Here is a 19,278-nt window from a genome sequence, read left to right as displayed (position 1 = left end):
AAATACAGAACCTGAAGATGAGAAAGAAGGAACAAGAGACACGAAATGTGCAGAAAATATCAAAATTAAAGATTCATGTGAATCCAAAACAAACTCATTAAACACCCAAAGAGTGTGTAATAATTCTATTAAACAAGGGAGTGTTTTGTTTTTAATTCCAACTAAAAATTAACAGAAGCAACTCAAAATACTCACTCTAAGAGAGACTGTCTCACAATAAAACATTTTCCTTTTTCAGGAGATGCCCTCAGATGTCTGGGTGGAGGAAAAATTAAAACAACATATAAGTATTTCAAGAGTTAGAAGACATCAATGCCTATGGACAAGAGAAAGAAGATTACCAACCTTAATTAACTGCTCCTCACTATGAGACTGATATTGTGTGATGGTCTTATATGTGTTACCTCATTTACTCCTGAACAATGCATACCTATTTAGGTGCGAAGAGGTGCTCAGCATATTACCTGAAGGAGCAAAGAATCCTTGTGGCTCCCAGTCCCTATGGAGATGCATTCCTGGCATCACACACTGACATCCACTCTTCCTCCTCCTAAACATTACCTGAGCCTATGACATGCCAACAGCCATACTTTATCCCAGTTTATATTCCTTTATTGGTCTGTCTCCAAAACTCCACTGATGTTTATGAGACCCTTGGTAATGCGGAAGGACTTTCAAATCCTCACCTCTCTCCTAATCTTACCCTTTTGTTGTCTCCAAATACTGAAATCTTGCATTTTAACATCTATCATGATCATTTTGTATAGGGCTTTTTGCAGTGCTGTGAGAACTCTCATTTGCACACTTGTCAGCTATTTCTGGTGAAAACTGTTCTGCAGAACAGGAGATTGGCAGAGAGAATGCAAGAGGCATAAAACTGAAGAAAATACAGAATGACAAATAAGCTCATATTAGCTTTGAAAGAGTTCCCTCAACTACTCTGGATGACTGAATGACAAAATAAATACTAATTGCACTGTATACTTTATTGCAAATATTGTAGATAGTACAATAGAGAGGCAGTATAAAGACAATGGTTAAGAGCATGGACTCGACAGCCAGACTGCATTCAAATATCAGTTGTATGAACTTGGACAACATTAAACTGCTGTGTGGTTCAGATTCCTAATCTGTAATTTGCAGACAAAGTACCTACCTCATAGGTTCTTGCTTATTCTAAATGAGTTAAACATGTAGCATATCTGAGAGTTTTCGTAGTAAGCACTCAATAAGTGTTGACTTTGTTATTATTATGAGTCAGAACTATCTTATATTGTGTTATAACCCACATTTTGAGATGAAGAAACTGACCCTTCAAATTTTTCAATAACTAGCCCCAAGCAACACACAAAAAATAAAAATTGGTATGCTCTCAGACATTCTTGCTTCAGAGTTTACTCTCTCAATACAGGGATATCCCAGTACAAGCAAGGATATTAAAAGAAAATAATGCACATACTTACTTAATCCTACACTTGGTTTTCTTGTCTTCAAGAACAGAAAATGATGTGAGAGCACACCTGCCAATATCTAATGACGCCGATTTTTCAATGAGATTGGTCACAAATTCATCAAATTGGCTGCCAACTTCCTTCATAAAAAATGGCTTCAATTGCTACCAAATTTTTAAACAAGTAAAGGAAAATATTAGGAACTGACACATGCTTGTGGATCATTAACATTTTCTAAAGGGTTCTCATAAACAGAGATGGATGAATAGAAAGCCAATTTCTACAGCCATTCTGCAAAAATGGATAAGTCAATATTCAAAATTATTTGAAAGGATAAGGGGCCACCAAATTGCCAAAAATATCTTTAAAAACAAGAATGAAGTTGGAGTACTCTCACTTCCTGACTTTTTAAATGGAAACTTAGCCTAGTGTTGCAGGGTACCTAAGAGTTACCTACTGGGAAACTTCCGCTTGCTCAAATGTGGCCTCTCTCTAAGCCAAAGTCAGAATACAAATGCGTTACCTTCCCCTCAGTGTGGGACATGACTCCCAGGGATGAACCTCCCTGGCACCAAGGAATTGCTTTTAAGTACCAAGAAGCAATGCAACTGGGGAAAAAAAAAAAAAAGACCTTGACCGAAAAGAGGAAAAGACAAATGAGTTATATGGCTAAGAGACTTCAAAGTGAGTCAGGAGGTCATTCCGGAAGTAATGCTTATGCACGTCACAGCAGGATCTCATTGACAAAAACAGTATCTATTACCCTAAGTAGAGGGGTTCCTGAGGGCTATGGAGATATCCAGACACTAAAGGCAGGGCAGACAGCTAAGGAGTTTGGTCCTTTGCCAGTGGGACCTACTTTGGAATTTATGCTTCCTAGTGTCATAAGAGTTGGACACAGCTGTGGTTTCCCCTACACATGGCTCTTCTGACTGTCTATTTGTACCTAGAATTAATACCAGAGTTTGTAGGTGTACATCAATGAGACTTAAATCTTGGGGCTGTCCATGTGTCAGCTGGGCCCTGAATCTCAACAGAGTTGCAACACCTTCTCTCCAGTTCATTAGACTCAGCCAGGACAACTAACAAGGAGGAGACGATGGACAAATAACATACCAAGGAACTCAGAAAGTCTACAACTGCAAGCAAGACAGTCCCAGCCATCATATGGGATTGAAGAACCCGCTCAATTAAAGGTGGAGATGGCAACACCATCACAAAGTCCTCAAGATAGGGGAACAAACTATGGACTAAAGTAGACTTACTAGCATTCTACTACAGAATACTATAGTTTTCTATTATAGGCTTATTGTGATTCGAGCAATGGAAGAAAGATCATTGATATGGAGGTAGTGGCCACTGAAGGTTCTGCGGGTAGGGAGAGGGAAAAATAAGTGCAATACAGGGACATTTTGGGGACTCGGATACCATCCTAAATGACATTGCAAAGACAATACAGGCCATTATACATCCTACCTTAACCTACAGAGTTGAGTGTGAGTGAGTGTAAACTACAATGTAAACTATAATCCATATTTAGTGGCAGTGCTCCAATGTGTATTTATCAATTGCAAAGAATTTACCACACTAATGAAAGATGTTGCCAACGTGAGCAAATATTGGAGGTATGGGGAGTGTGGCATATGAGAATCTCTATATATTCTGTGTATCATTTATATAATCTAAGTATCTTTTTAAAAATAAAAAATTATTAAAAAGTAATAAAACATTATTATACTCAAGGAGACTTCTGGGAAAATGGCACCAAAGTAGATCAGATCGTCAGAGTCTGACCCTCTTACAAATAAGCTGAGAGAAGGCAAGGACCTATCTAAAGGAGCTGTCTTGGATATATAGAGAACAGGAAGGTGGTCTGAGTCATCTAGGATGAAACTAGAAAGATAAAGGAGCCAAAGCAAAACTGTGAATTGCTTGCCCCTGTGGCTGGAACTGACACATATACCCTGCCCTCAGGGCAAGTGGCCTTGGTGGAGCCCCATGGCTCACTGCTGCCAATGGACTGGGAAGAGGCATTCCCTGGAAGGAAGAGGGGTTTGAAAGAGGGTGGACAGCTGAGCCAAACTTTGAATATCAGAAGGGAACCCAACCCCACAGGGAGAGGGAAGGGGTATCTATTCAGGCAGGCTGTCATGCCCAGCCACACAGTGAAAGAGAAGAACTAGATTAGAGAACAGGCAGGACAGGGGACTCATCAGCAGGACTCTAGCAACCTCTAGTCTATACGCTCTGGGTGAAAGATGGCAGATTGTTTTCTGAAGCCTAATCAACCTGAGGAGCCAATTTAGCTCAATGGAGAAATTCCCACCTTGTGTATATGAGGTCCCTGGTTCAATTCCCCAGTCTTTTAGATAAGTGGAGAAATAATTCACTGGGTTATCAGCATTTAGCTGATACGTTATGAGAGGGAACATATAGACATTCCTTTTATTTTAGATTTTCTTGGATCTGCTCTTTTTTTCACCCTTATTTTATTTGTTAAAACCCAGTACCCAGTACATTACCTTCAGAGAGCAGGGTGCTGAGTGATTAATTGATGAACAGCAACAACCTGAGAAGTTCTTAGAGACTTAAGAAGGAAGGCTGCTTTGCCTCAGTGGTTAATTTTTTAGTTACTGCTGTTGTGTTTCTTTTTCTTGTGTTTCCCCATACTTGGTTTCCTGCTTTTTTTTCATTTACTGATTTTTTTCTACCTATGTTATTTCTTTTCTTTCCTTCATTTTCCTATCTTCTGTTTCTCAATGTTTTTCTTCCATTCCATCTTTTTTTGGTCTTCAATTTTTAAAGAATTTCTCTTTTTTCTGTTTTGCATCCTTTTTCTCTACATTTTTTCTTTTCCATTCTTTTTTCTTTTCCTCTTTTCTCATCATTCCAGCATTTTAATTCTTTTTATATATTTTTCTACTTTGTTTCTCATATCATTTTTCTATTTCAATTTTTTATTCTTACTCCTCTGCTTGTCTTATGTTTTTAATATGTGTTAATTATTTATTTTCCTATGTCTTCTATGATTTCACCTGTATCTTTTTTATTATTACTGCTATTATTATTTACCTTTTCTTATCTCTATCCTTTCGTCTGGTCCTAATTCTTTTTTCTCAAGTGAACATACACAATAGCAAGAAACAGAATAGGAGGACTGACATGTCAAAGTGAAACCTTACCACATACTCAACAATAACAACAAAATAAAACCCTGGAGTACAAAGAGAACCTAGCCAACTGAATAAACACATCAGGACAAACAGATGCCTAGACACAAACAAAAAATTACAAGCCACACTAAGAAAAAGGAAGTGATGGCCCAGTCTAATAAGCAAACCAATAAAAAGGAGGAGATGCAGAACATGGAATGACTAATCAGAGATGTCCAAACAAATATTACGAATCAACTTAATGAAGTGAAGAAATTAAGGATATTAAAAAGACACTGGAAGAAAATACCGAAGAAATTGTAAACAACATAAAAACATAACAGATGGTGATGAATGGCATAAGGCAAGAAATCAAAAATACACTGGAATCACCTAACAGCAGATTTGAACTTGCAGAAGAAAGAATTAGCATTGTGGAAGACAGTGCATCTGAAATCAGACAGATAGTTGAAAGACTGAAAAAATATAGAAAAAAAAAAATCCAGCAGGTACTTAGGGGCCTGAATGACAACATGAAATGCACAAACATGCATTATAGGGATCTCAGATCTAAAGGAGAAGGGAAAGGCAGCAGAAGGAATGTTGGCGGAAATAATGGCTGAACATTTCCCAGCTCTATTGAGGAATATGAATGTACATGCCCAGGAAGCACAGCATACCCCAAACAGTATAAATCCTAAAAGGCCTACCCCAGGACATATACTTGTCAAATTGTCCAATGCTCAAGGCAAAGAAAGAATATTGAAAGCACCAAGAGAAAAGAGATACATCGCATACAAGGGAAGCTAAATAAGATTAATTGCTGATTTCTCATCTGAAACCATGAAGAAGGCAATTGTATGACATAGGTAAGGTGCTAAAAGAAAAATCATCCAGAAAGAATTCTCAATGAAGCAAAGCTGACTTTCAAAATGATAAAAGAGTTCAAAATATTCACAGATAAACAGAAATTTAAGAGAGCTTCTCCATAAGAAACCTGCCCTCAAGAAATGCTAAAGGGAGTTCTTCAGGTAGAATGGGAAAAAAACTGGAGAGAGACAGTTGGAGGATAGTGTAAGAATAAAGAAAAAGACAAAAAGAGAAATAAAGGCAACATATGGCATACATAAACCTAAAAATAATATGGCTAATGTAAGTAATTCCTTGACAGTAATAACACTGAATGTTAGTGGATTAAACTCTCGAATCAAGAGACAGAGATAGGCAGAATGGATAACAAAATATGACCCTTCTATATGCTGTCTTCAAGAAACTCACCATAGACCCATGGACACAAGGAGCCTGAAAGGGAATGGTTGGAAAACAATTTTATATGCAAACAATAACCAAAATGGGTGGGAATAGCTATATTCATATCAGGCAAAATAGATGTTCAATGGAAATCTATTGTAAGAAACAAAAAAGGCTACTATATCCTGATAAAATGGGTAATCTATTAAGAAGCAAGAACAATCATACACAATTATGCTCCTAAGTGGGGCACCCCAAAATACATGAAACAAACACTGGAAAATCTAAGTGGAGAAATAGATGCTTCTACAAGTTTAGTGGGGGACTTTAATACACCATTATTACCATTAGAAAGAATATCTCAACAGAGGATCAATAAAGAAACACCTTGAATAATACATTAGCGGATCTGGACTTAAGAAATATATACTGAACTTTACACGCAAATAACAGAGGGATATACAGTCTTCTCAGGTACACACCATTCATTCTCCAGGATAGATCTCATGCTAAGGCACAGAACAACTCTCGATGAACTCAGAAAGATAGAAATTATATAAAGTAATTTCTCTGGCCACAGTGGAATGAAGCTGGAAATCAGTAAGGGACAGAGAAGCAGAATAGGAATGAAGTTATGGCAGTTATACAACACACTCTTAGAAAACCAGTGGGTCAAGGAGGAAATTGCAAAAGAAATCAGTAATTACCTTGAAATGAATGGAAATGACAGGACAATGTATGAAAACCTACAGGATGAAGCAAAGGCTGCACTGAGAGGGAAATTCATAGCCATAAATGCTGATATTAAATTAGAAGAAAAAGCTAAAACCAAAGACCTAACTGTATACCTGGAGTAAATTAGATAAAGAACAGGAAACTAACCCTAAGGGAGCAGAAAGAAGAAAACAGCCAAGATTACAGCAGAGCTAAATGACATTGAAAATAGGGAAGGACTAGAAAAAATAAACAAATGCAAAATCTGCAACTTTGAGAAGATTAATAAAATTGACAAACACTTAGCTAAACTAACAAAGAAAAAAAGAGGGAAGATACAAACACATAAAATAAGAAATGAGGAAGGGGATTCACCCTTAACCCTACAGAAATAAAGAATATCATAAGAGGATATTTGGAAAAATTGTATGCCAACAAGATGGATAATTCAGAGGATGTGGACAAATTCCTAGAAACACACAAGCAACAACACTGATAAAAGAAGAAACTGATGACTTGAACACACCAATCATAAACAAAAAGATTGAATTAGTCATCAAAAGACTCCTAGCGGGAAGTGGATGTGGCTCAAGCAATTGGGCTCCCGTCTACCATATGGGAGTTCCAGGGTTTGATATACAGGGCCTCCTGGTGTAGGCAAGCTGGCCTGTGTAGCAAGTTGGCCCATGTAGAGTGCTGGCCCATGCAGAGTGCTGCCCCGCACAGGAGTGTTGCCCTGTGCAGGAGTGCTGCCCCATGCAGGAGTGCTGGCCCACACAGAGAGCTGATGCACCAAGGTGACACAACAAAAACAGACACAGAGGAGAGAAATGGGAGACATGGCCGACCAGGGAGGTCATGTGATGCAAGAGTATGATCACCTGTCTTACTCCAGAAGGCCCCAGGATCAGTTCTCAGAACCACATGAAAATACAAGCAGACAGAGAAGAACACACAGCAAATGGACACAGAGAGCAGACAATGGCAGGATGAGGGAGAAATAAATAAATCTTAAAAAAAAAAAAAAAAAAAACTTCCAAGCTAAGAAGAGCCCAGTACCAGAAGGCTTCACAGGTGAATTCTACCAAAGAATCTGCTTACAAAAAATTATCCATGTAGAAATATACTAAAAAAGAAAAGAAGGGAAAGGATTCATTCATTCCACTAGATGTTAGATAATGTTCCAGGGACAGTCTAGGTACTGAGTAGGTGTGGACATACAACAATGTACAAAACCAAGTCCCTGTTCTCCTGGAACTTGTAATTGCAGTGAGGACAAAATGGATATACACTATGCCAGGCTGTGTCATGGAAAGCAATAAAGCAGAAGAAAGTGGGGAGGATGTTAATTTTTGAAGAAAGGTCAGGGGAGGCCTCAAAGGTAAGATGACATTTGAGAAGACTTGAGGTAAGAAGATTTGAGGGAAGTTAGTAGACACCGGTGGGAACCATTCCAGAAAGGAGGGGTAAGTATAAAAACCCTGAGGGAGGAATATCTGTGTCATGTTTAGGAAAGATAAAGAAAAACATGAAAAGTAAATCAATGGGGAGAGTGATATAAGTTGGGATCAGAAAACAATGTGGGGGTGGTGGTTTCCTAAACCATGTAAGACCTTAATACTTTCCTCCTACTTATAGCATCCCTTTTCAATTTTGCTAAGCATTAAAAGAGAATGGAGGCATATAGCGATGGGGACACTGACATTATATTGGGCTTCAAATTTCAGGGAGTTCTGGATCACAGAGTGTTTCAACAATGGCAATGGAGGGATACTGGCATAGGATACCACTGACAGGTGATATATGGCTGACAGGGAGCTGTATAGAACATATGTCCAGGGTGCATGGTAATGTTTGGATATACTCATAGTGGCAACAATTAAAAACCACAGCAGGGGGGGGTACTGGGTTCCTGGCCAGGGGTGCTCTGTTGTGGTCCCTAGGGGAGCAGCGACAGTCTCCCAGGTGCAGTGGTGGGGACCGGGATGGAGTGAGGGTTCAACAGGGAGCCCCTGACGCTAATGACTATGCTTGTGAGCTGATAAGCCTAAAATAAGAACAAGGCCTAGAGCAGCATTGTGCCTGGGAATTTCCTCCTGTCAGCCTTCATGTTACTCAAATGTGGCCAGTCTTGAAGCCAAACTCAGCATATAAATGCAATGCCTTCCCCCCAGCGTGGGACACGACACCCGGGGATGAGCCTCCCTGGCACCGAGGGACCACTATCAACTACCAACTGATGATGCAACTGGAAAATGACCTTATAAGGAAGGTTCAATGCGGATCAGCAGAATATCCCTGTCTACATAAAATAACATGACTTTAAAATGCTGTTTGACCTAATGTAAGGGGGAAAATGGAAAGGAGAAATGAGTTTATATGGCTACGAGTATCTAAAAAAGAGTCTGGAGGCTGGCAGAAGGATTGCCCTTATGCACAACTGAGCAGAGTCTGAGAGACAGATAAAGCAGATACAACCCCCAGATATTGGTTCCTTTGAGGGCTAAAGAGACCCATGGGAGTTATGGTCATGGCCGATGGGGTTAACTACTAGGTCAGAGGGCCCCTCTTTGGAAATGGTGTTTATGTGTGATGAATCTGGACTCAGATGGGATCTCTCTTCATAAGACTTTCATGCTAATGTGCTGGAGGTGCAGTTAGTGTTGGAGTTTAAGATATATTTAGGGGATTTGAATCTCTGGACTGACAATGTGATAGCCAGGTCCTGAGCCTCAATAGACTCCAGCACCTACAATCTGATTTATTGGACTTACCACACTCAGCTAAGATGGAGTTGAAGAAGGACAACCACCACACCATGGAGCCTAGAGTGATTACAACTGAAAGTGGGAGGATTGCATCCAGCAACTGAAAGTGGGAGGATTGCATCTGAGCCTCCTCTTGACATAGAGGTGCAATGGACACAACCAATCCAATGTCCACATAGAAGAGGTGGCATTGGATTGGGAAAAGTCGACAGGGTGGCTGATGGGTATGGGGAAATACAGGAAGAGATGAGAGGTGGAGGCGTCTTTGGGACATGGAGCTGCCCTGGATGGTGCTTCAGGGGCAATCACCGGACATTGTAAATCCTCACAGGGCCCACTGGATGGAATGGGGGAGAGTATGGGCCATGATGTGGACCACTGACCATGAGGTGCAGAGGTGCCCAAAGATGTACTTACCAAATGCAATGGATGTGTCATGATGATGGGAACGAGTGTTGCTGGGGGGGGGGAAGGGGGGGTGGGGGGGTGGGATTGAATGGGACCTCATATATATATTTTTTATGTAATATTATTACAAAGTCAATAAAATAAAAAAAATATATATATATATATATATAAAAAAAAGAGAATGGAGGGAAGCAGATGTGGCTCAACTGATAGGGCATCAGCCTACCATATGGGAGGTCCAGGGTTCAAACCCAGGGCCTTCTGGCCCATGTGGTGAGCTGGCCCACACACAGCACTGCCACATGCAAGGAGTGCTGTCCCATGCAGGTGTGTCCCCCATGTAGGGGAGCCCCACGCACTAGGAGTGCACCATGCATTGAGGTGCCCCACAGGAAAAAAGTGCAGCCCACCCAGGAGTGGCGCCGCAAACACAGAGAGCTGACGCAGCAAGATGACGCAACAAAAAGAGACACAGACTCCCGGTGCCACCGAGCATTCAAGTGGATGCAGAAGAACACACAGCAAATGGATACAGAGAGCAGACAACAGAGGGAAGAAAGGGGAGAGAAATAAATCTTAAAAAAAAAAAAATAAGAGAATGGAATCTGCCAGTGTGGCAAAGGTAATCAATTCATTTCTTGAGTTCCTGTGGGTATGACCTCATTGCAAGTAGGACCTTTTGATGTTATTTCATTTAAGGTGTGGCCAAACTCAATCAGGATGGGTCTTAATTCTATTACTAGCATCCTTAATAAGTAGAATGAAATTCAGACAGAGAGAAAGCCACAGACGAAGCAGCCAGAATGTGAACATCAGTGGAACCTGGAAAGAAGAGAAAGGCCAGGAGAGGCCATGTGCATTGCCATATGAGAGAGAGCCCAGGGTCAAAGATTGCTGGCAGCCAGCTCCAGACTGCCAGTCTTTGGGAAGAAGGCATCACCTTGATGATGACTTGATTTGGACATTTCCTAGACTAAAACCATGAACTAATAAATTGCCATTATTTAAGCCCTTCCCTTGCATAGTATTTCTATCCTTGAGGAGCCAAGGAAACTAAAAGAGTAGCAGACCTTGTTTTCCCTGTACCGTAGCATAATAATGTCAACTGCAAAGAAATTTTAGTAGTTCTTTAAGCAATTTCTCACTGAAATTTTTCTAAGCAAAAGTCGTACCCTAAAACTCTGCATTTTTGTTCCTGTGAGAGGGTGTTACTTACCTCTGCCTCTGCTGTCAACTGTATCTTCTTTGATATCAACTGTTTAATGTCAAGCTGACCTATGAGAGGAAAAATCCGTGACATTAAAATTGATGGATACAGGTACCAAGGAACAATATTTACATAAAAACATGAAAATCAAGCAAGTAAATACAAGGACAACTATGTAAACTGTCGTACAACCACAAAAAAATTATACAATGACTCAAATGAAGCACAGGTAATATAACTAGAATGAATATTACACAAAAATATTAGCTAAGGAAGAAAGATACTATATGTATGAATTCATAGTAATCACACTAAATTAATGATGCACTGGTACAGATCCTTCCATATCTAACAATATGGGAAACTTGGCCCTGAATGGATCCTCCAGATAAGGCTATTAAATTGTAATAAAATATTAAAAACTTTTTAAAAATTGAAACTTATTGCCAAGCTGGTATAAATTCATAGACGAAAAAAGCATCATGCATACAAAAATAGAAAAGAAGAAGAAACAAGAATCCTAAGGTATCTGCTATAAGCTTAAAGATCTCTGTCAATGCCTGTAAACCACAAGTATCTACCCTGACAGCAAGACAATTACAGAAGATAAGAAAGAAAGTCTAGGGCCTTGTGATAATAGGAAGTCTAACAGAATGCCACCACATAAAAGTGAGAACCCATAAAGCTACACCATCAGTGTATAAGATAAAAAAACTCGCACAGAAATGAAAAGCAAAGAAACTTGTCTGTCTCTACTTTTTAAAATTTCTCTCCCCTTTCCTGTCCTCCCCCCACTGCCCCGCCCGGTTGTCTGCTCTCTGTGTCCATTCGCTGTGTGTTCTTCTGTGTCCGATTATATTCTTGTCAGCATCACCAGGAATCTGGTCTCTTTTTGTTGCATCATCTTGCTGCATCAGCTCTCCGTGCATGCAGTGCCACTCCTGGGCAGGCTGCACTTTTTTCGTGCTGGGTAGCTCTCCGTACGGGGCGCACACCTTGTGCATGGGTCTCCCCTATGCGGGGGACACCCCTGCGTGGCACAGCACACCTTGTGCACATCAGCACTGTGCATGGGCCAGCTCATCACATGGGTCAGGAGGTTCTGCGTTTGAACCCTGGACCTCCCAAGTGGTAGGTGGACGGGCTATCCGTTGAGCCAAATCCACTTTCCTGTCTTTGATGCTGTTTAGAAGGTGAAAAAAATTTTCCCTGAAAATCCTTAACCCTAATTCAAGTAGAGCTGACAATCTAAATTCATTTATGTGGCTGTAACACCTCAAGAAGTGAATTTAATTTAAAGCAACCCCAATTTATTTGTGTCCCCAGATTACTGGCAGGTGCAAATAAACTTATTTCCTCCAAAATCACTGTATCACTCAAAGCCTTAAAGAATTCTAACATAAATTTCCATGAAAAAGGGAAGCCCATAGTCAAAAATCCTTAAACACACAAGAAAACGAGACACGATAAATGACAAACAACAGAAATAAGAGCCAAGGGAACCAGATATGTTAACCACAGAAACGAGAATAATCAGAGAATAAAAAATAAGAATATATGTGTTAAAGAAAATAAAATTCAAACTTGAAATCAAAGGCAGGAATAAGAAACTAAATAACCAAGCAGCTCTGAAAAGGAATCAAATATATTTTAGAAATGAAAAATATAAACAACTAAAATTTTAAACATGATGAAAAGATTAAAATATAAATATTTCTGAAGAGAGTACTAATAAATGGGAATATAGATTTTTAAAAAATTATCTAGCATGCAGCCCTGAGAGCTAGTGACGGAAAATTTTAAAGGCTAAAACAAGGAAGAGGTCCAACCAAATAGCTGATTGGTACCAACCAGGGCTCCACTAAAGATGGATGGTAGCAGTTCTATAACAGACATTTTTTGACTAGGAATTTCTGCAGTATATTTGGAGGAAGTCATTGTGTTACATAGCCTCATGACCTTCCTACGTAATCAAGACAGCAAGACAGGAAGAAAAAGAAAGAAAATTATAGACCAATATTTCTTAACACAGATGCAAAAATACTCTGCATAATATTAGCAAACAGAATTCAGCCACGTATTAAATAATTTTTCACCATGATCAAATGAAATTAATTCCAGAAATGCAAGGGAGCTTCAACAACAACAACAAAAATCAATCCAGGCAAAATACCATGTAATAGAATATAGAAAAAAGAACATCAATTATTATCTCAAAATTCACACCCATTCAAGATGAATATACTTAGAAAACTAGGTATATGATAAAGAGCTTATATGAAAAACCTACACCTGACATCATACTCAATGATGAAAGACTGAAAGCTTTTCCCTAAGGTCAGGAGCAAGACAAAGATGCCTGTTCTCACTCCTGCTATTCAACATGGTACTGGAAGTTCTAGCCAGAGCAATTAGGCATGAAAAAGAGATAAAAGTATCCAAATTGAAAGGAAGAAGTAAAACAATTTCTATTCACAGGTGATACAGTCCCACATATAGGAAATCCAAAGACTCCATGGAAAATTACTAGAATTAATTAGCAAATTCAGCAGAGTTGCAGGGTACAATATCAGCACAAAAATCAATTGTTTCTTTACACTAGCAATGAACAATCCAAAAAGGAATTTAAAAAAAAAAGCCATTTAAAATAGCATCCAAAGGAATAAAATACCAAGGAATAAATTTCACAATGAGGCGGCGGTCTTGGCCCAGTGGTTAGGGCGTCCGTCTACCACATGGGAGGTTTGCAGTTCAAACCCTGGGCCTCCTTGACTCATGTGGAGCTGGCCCATCGCAGTGCTTATGCGCGCAAGGAGTGCCCTGCCATGCAGAGGTGTCCCCTACGTAGGGGAGCCCCATGTGCAAGGAGTGCACCCCGTAAGTAGAGCCGCCCAGTGCGAAAGAAAGTGCAGCCTGCCCAGGAATGGTGCCGCACACATGGATAATGACACAACAAGACGCAACAAAAAGAAACACAGATTCGGTCGCCACTGACAACAACAGAAGCAGAGAAAAAAAGATGCAGCAAATACACACAGAGAACAGACAATGCGGGTGGGGCGGGAAGGGGAGAGAAATAAATAAATAAATAAATCTTTAAAAAAAAGTTTCACAATGAAAATGAAGGACTTGATTACACTGAGAACTACAAAACATTGCTGAAAGAAATGAAATAAAGCTAAATTTTTGAGTAAACATCTCACAATCACAAATTGAAAGACTTAATATTGTTAAAATGGCAATATTACCCAAAGCAATCTACAGATTTGATGCAATCCTTATCAAAATTCCACCAGGCTTACGGGCAGAAATGGAAAGGCTGATTCTCAACTCCACATGGAATTGCATAGAGCCTCAAATACCCAAAACAATCTTAGAAGACTCACACCTCTTAATTTCAAATCTTATTACCAAGTACAAAAAGCTTGAAAAGTGTGGTTCTGACATAAGGTTAGACCTAAAGACCACTGGAATGGAATTGAGTGGCCAGAAATAAACCCATAAGTCTAAGGCTATTCAATTTTTAAGAAGGGTTCAAAGACTATTTAAAGGGGTACTAACCTCTCGACAAATGATGCTGGGAAAAGTTTAATTTTACATGCAAATAAATGAAGATATACCTCTGTCTCACACCACATACAAAAATTACTCGAAATGGATCAACAACTAAAAGCATAAAACACCTAGAAGACAACATAAGGGAAAATCTTCACTATCTGGATATGGCAACAGATTCTTAGATGTAACCAAAAACATAAGCACCAAAAGGAAACATAGATAAATAAGATTTCATCAAAATTAAAACTCTCTGTGCAAAGGGTATTATCAAGAAAGTGAAAACCCCACGAAATAGGAGAAAATCATATCTCATAAGGACTTGAATTGACATATCTCCAGATATATATACAAATTGCCAATAGGCTCAAAAAGATACTCCTATGTTAGTAGGGAAATACACATCAAAACCACAAAAAGATATCCCTACATACCCATAGAGGTAGCTATTAATAAAGAAACAGAAAATAAAAAGTGTTGATGAGAACTTGGGAAAATGAGCCCCTCCAGTAAAATTGGAAAGCTGCTATGGAAAACAGTTTCTCGAAAGGTTATAAACATAGAATTAACATATTACCAGGAAGCGGACCTGGCCCAATGGATAGGGCATCTGCCTACCACATGGGAGGTCTGCGGTTCAAACCCCGGGCCTCCTTGACCCGTGTGGAGCTGGCCCATGCTCAGTGCTGATGCGGGCAAGGAGTGCCGTGCCACGCTGAGGTGTTGCCCACATAGGGGAGCCCATGCACAAGGAGTGTACCCTGTAAGGAGAGCCACCCAGCATGAAAGAAACTGCAGCCTGCCCAAGAATGGCGCCACATACACGAAAAGCTGACACAACAAGATGACACAACAATAGAGAAACACAGATTCCCGGTGCTGCTGATAAGGATAGAAGCAGTCACAGAAGAATACACAGCAAATGGAGACAGAGAGCAGACAATGGGGAGAGGGGGAGGCAAAGAGGAGAGAAATAAATTAAAAAAAAAATAAATAAATCTTGTAAAATAAACAAACATATTACCCAACAATTCTACTCCTAGTTATATACCCCAAAGAATTGAAAACATGGACTCAAAGGGATATTTGTACAGCAGTGTTCATAGCAGTATTATTCACAATAGCCAAAAGGTAGAAAAATCTGAAGTGCCCATTGATAAACAAAATGTGGTATAGACATATAATGGAATATTATTCAGCCATAAAAATAATAAAATCCTGATACATGTGACAACATGGATGAACCTGGAAAACATTATGATGAATAAAATAAGCCAGACACAAAAGGACAAATATTATATGGTCCCACTTATGTGAAATAGATAGAATAAGCAAATTCATAGAGACAGAAGACCTAAATAAGTGAAAAAATGTCTCATGTTCATGGATTGGAAGGCTTAATATTGTTAAGATGGTGTATATTCATAAGTTATAAACTGGTCTTGAAATAACACAAATTTATTCTCTTGCAGCTCTGGAGGCCAGACATCTGAAATCAATTTCACCAACCCAAAAATCAAGATGTCAGCAAGGTTAAACTCTCTCTGGGGACTCTAGAGTAGAAACCATTCCTTGCTTTTCAGCTTCTATTACCTGTCAGTATTCCTTGGCTTGTGGCCATATCATTCCATCTTCAAGGCCAACATTTACAAATCTCCCTGCATCTTCACATCACCTTCTTCTTTGTGTGGTCAGATCTCCTTCTGCGTCCCTCTTATAAGGATACATGTGATTACATTTGGGACCCACCCAGATAATCTTCCTATCTCATGATCCAAAACAGTCATAGATGCAGGGATTATGGATATCTTGGGGGCAGGGGGGAAGTGGCACAAAACTTTCACAGCATACTACAGATAGCAATACTGCCAGAATTGGTCCAGAGACTCAATGTAACCACTATCAAAACTCCAAATGACTTTTTTGCTGAAACTAACCAGCTGAACCTAAAATTCATATTGAAATTCAAGTGACCTATGCACAAAAATGTTTAAAAATAAAAATAAATTGAGGATTCACTATTTTCAATTTCAAAAACTACTACAAAGCAACAGTAATCAAGATGGGATGGTACTGGCATAAAGAGAGGCATATATATCAATGGACAGATATGAGAGTCCAGAAATAAATACTCACATTTCATCAACTGAATTTCAACAGGGGTGCCAAGATAATTCAATAGAGGAAAGAAGGGCCTTTTCAACACATGCAGGGACACCTGAGTATAGCCACACACAGGAATGAATTTGGATCCCTGCTCCACACCCTATACAAAGAGTAACTCAAAATGGATCAAAAAAATCTAAGGTTTAAAACTATAAACTCTTAGAAGAAAACAAATGGGTAAAGATTTATGATCTAAAGCACAATGAAAAGGAAAAATGGATAAATGCAATTCATCAAAATTTAAAACATTTATGCTTCAAAGGACACCATCAGAAAATGAAAACACTACCCACAGAATGGAAGAAAACAAATTTTAGTCATTTATCTGATAAGGGTCTACTATCCTGATTATATGAAGAACTCTTATAACTCGAAAATAAAAATACAAATTAAAATGTGGGCAAAGATATGTTTCCCAAGAAGATATAGAAATGACCAATAAGTACATAAAAAGATACTCAACATCATTAACCATCAGGAAAACGTAAATAAAAGCAACAATAAGATGCACTTTAGATCCACCATGATGTCTATAATCAAAAGGACAGATTCAGCTCCCATTGCCTCCTAAAGAGAAGACAAGCAGACACAGAGTGCACACAGCAAATGGACACAGAAAGCAGAAGGGACCTCAAACAATGAGAGGGGGGATAAATAAATAAAAAATAAATCTTTTTTTTTTTTTAACACAGAGCTGGTGAGGATGTGGAGAAATTGGAATTCTCACACATCGTTGTTGTTGGGACTGCAAAGTGGTGCTGCTGCTTTGGAAAACTTTGGCTGTTTCTCAATAAGTTAAACATAGAGTGACCATGTGATCCAGCAATTACACTCCTAGGTAAAAAGGCAAAGAAAGAAAAACAAATGCCATATAAAAACGTGTACACAAATTTATAACAGCATTATTCACGATAGCCAAAAGGTAGGAAAAAAACAAATGTTTGTCACCTGATGAACGGATAAACAAAATGTGACACAAGAGAATATTATTCAGCTGTAAGAGTAATGAGGTACTCATACATGTTATAAAATAGATGAACCTTGAAAACATTATGCTAATTGAAATAAGCCAGGCACAGAGGCCATATATTATATAATTCCACTTAAGCAAAATGTCCAAAACAAGTAACTCTATACACAGAAAATAGATTAGTGGCTGCCTGGGGTTGTGGCGGGAGGGGTCAGGTAAAGGGAGTGACGTCTAATAGGTCCAGAGTTTCCTTCTGGAATAAAGAAAATACGTAAACATACCCGTTATATAGTGGTGATGGTTGCTGTTTTAGTTTCCTGCCTGCTAAAACAAATACCTTCTAATTGGTTGGCTTAAATAACCGTTTTTTGGCTGAAGGTTTTGAAGCTGGAAGTCCAAAATCAAGGCATCCGCAAGACGATGCTTTCTTCCCAAACACTGTGGTGGTGTTCTGTAACTGGCAGCCAGCGAACTCTGGGTCCTTGGCTTTTCGGTCATGCAATCACATGGTGGCATCTTCTCCTTTCTCTTCCAAACTCCACTGACTCCTGGCTTCTAGGTCTCACTTCTCCTATGGCTTTCCTTTCTGTGTCCAATTTCCTTTGCTTCTAGGGACTTCAGCCATATGAGATTGAGGTCCACCCTCATTCAGTTTTGGGCACACCTTAACTAATAACATCTTCAAAGGTCCTATTTGCAAATCTGTTGACACCTACAGGACCAGGGGATCGGACCTGAACATGCCTTTTGTAGGGTACATGATTCAATCCCCAACAGTTGCATAATCCTGTGAACATAATGTGTCCACAGAATTGGAAATTTTAAAATGATGAGTTTTATGATATGTGAAGTATATCTCAATTTTAAAACTAGGAAGAAGTGAATGGAAAAAAGAAGAGGAAGAGAATAAGAGGACAGAGAGGGAGAAAGGAGGAGAAAAGAAGGAGGCAGAGAAAAAGAAGAAGAAGCATGTTGGCTAACCTCTATTCAAATCACACTTCCCATTAGAACTGGTTTATGGCAGAATCAAGAGTCTAGATAAGAATCCAAATTAACAGCTTTTCCTGTTAATTTTTTCAGGGTCATCATTCAGTTTCTGTTTACTTCCAGATGTGAACCATTCTATAGCATATTACCAGAGACACAAATCAGAAAGTCAAAGCAGAAATGACAGCTAACTACAGAAACTGCCAAGAAAAGAGGTAATGAAGAAGAAATGCTTTAAACATTTTAAACAGACTTAAGTAACAACAACGTAGCAGGATGAGTTTCATAGAGTGTAAAGTATTAGTTATAACATGATACCATTTATCAGAATAAGTATTTAAAAATGGCAGAGTCCTTTGACTCTGAAAAAGCAAAGATGTTGGCTACAGTTTGTTTATAATAAAAGAAAAGCAAAATGCATGACAAATATGGAATATAATACTTGGCAGATATTCATTATTTAACAATGGAAAGATGCCTACAATTTATTGTTGAGACCCAAGTTATTAAACAACATGCAAACTATCTTATATATGTAAAATATTACATATTTATAAGAATGAAATGTATGTATAAAAATGTATACTCATTTTTCACTGTCAGGATTTCAGGTCATTATTGTTAATTCTTTAATCTTGTCTGTATATTG

At 38.9% G+C, this 19,278-nt stretch overlaps 1 protein-coding gene across 1 annotated transcript in view; it reads right to left on the bottom strand.

Annotated features, from left to right (window-relative positions):
- Positions 1-19,278, bottom strand: part of LOC101424051 (sterol O-acyltransferase 1-like) — a 78,661-nt gene that overhangs the window by 21,371 nt on the left and 38,012 nt on the right. The window contains exons 3-5 of the mRNA XM_058274805.2: positions 10,961-11,019; positions 1,464-1,615; positions 196-255 (exon numbers count right to left, since the gene is read on the bottom strand). Coding sequence (XP_058130788.1) covers positions 196-255; positions 1,464-1,615; positions 10,961-11,019 — 271 coding nt within the window. The remainder of the gene's footprint in view (positions 1-195; positions 256-1,463; positions 1,616-10,960; positions 11,020-19,278) is intronic.

Source organism: Dasypus novemcinctus, chromosome 13, assembly GCF_030445035.2.
Source record: "Dasypus novemcinctus isolate mDasNov1 chromosome 13, mDasNov1.1.hap2, whole genome shotgun sequence".
Classification (NCBI taxonomy): domain Eukaryota; kingdom Metazoa; phylum Chordata; class Mammalia; order Cingulata; family Dasypodidae; genus Dasypus; species Dasypus novemcinctus.
Note: the sequence above shows the minus strand (reverse complement) of the source record. Positions and strands in the feature narration are given on the sequence as shown.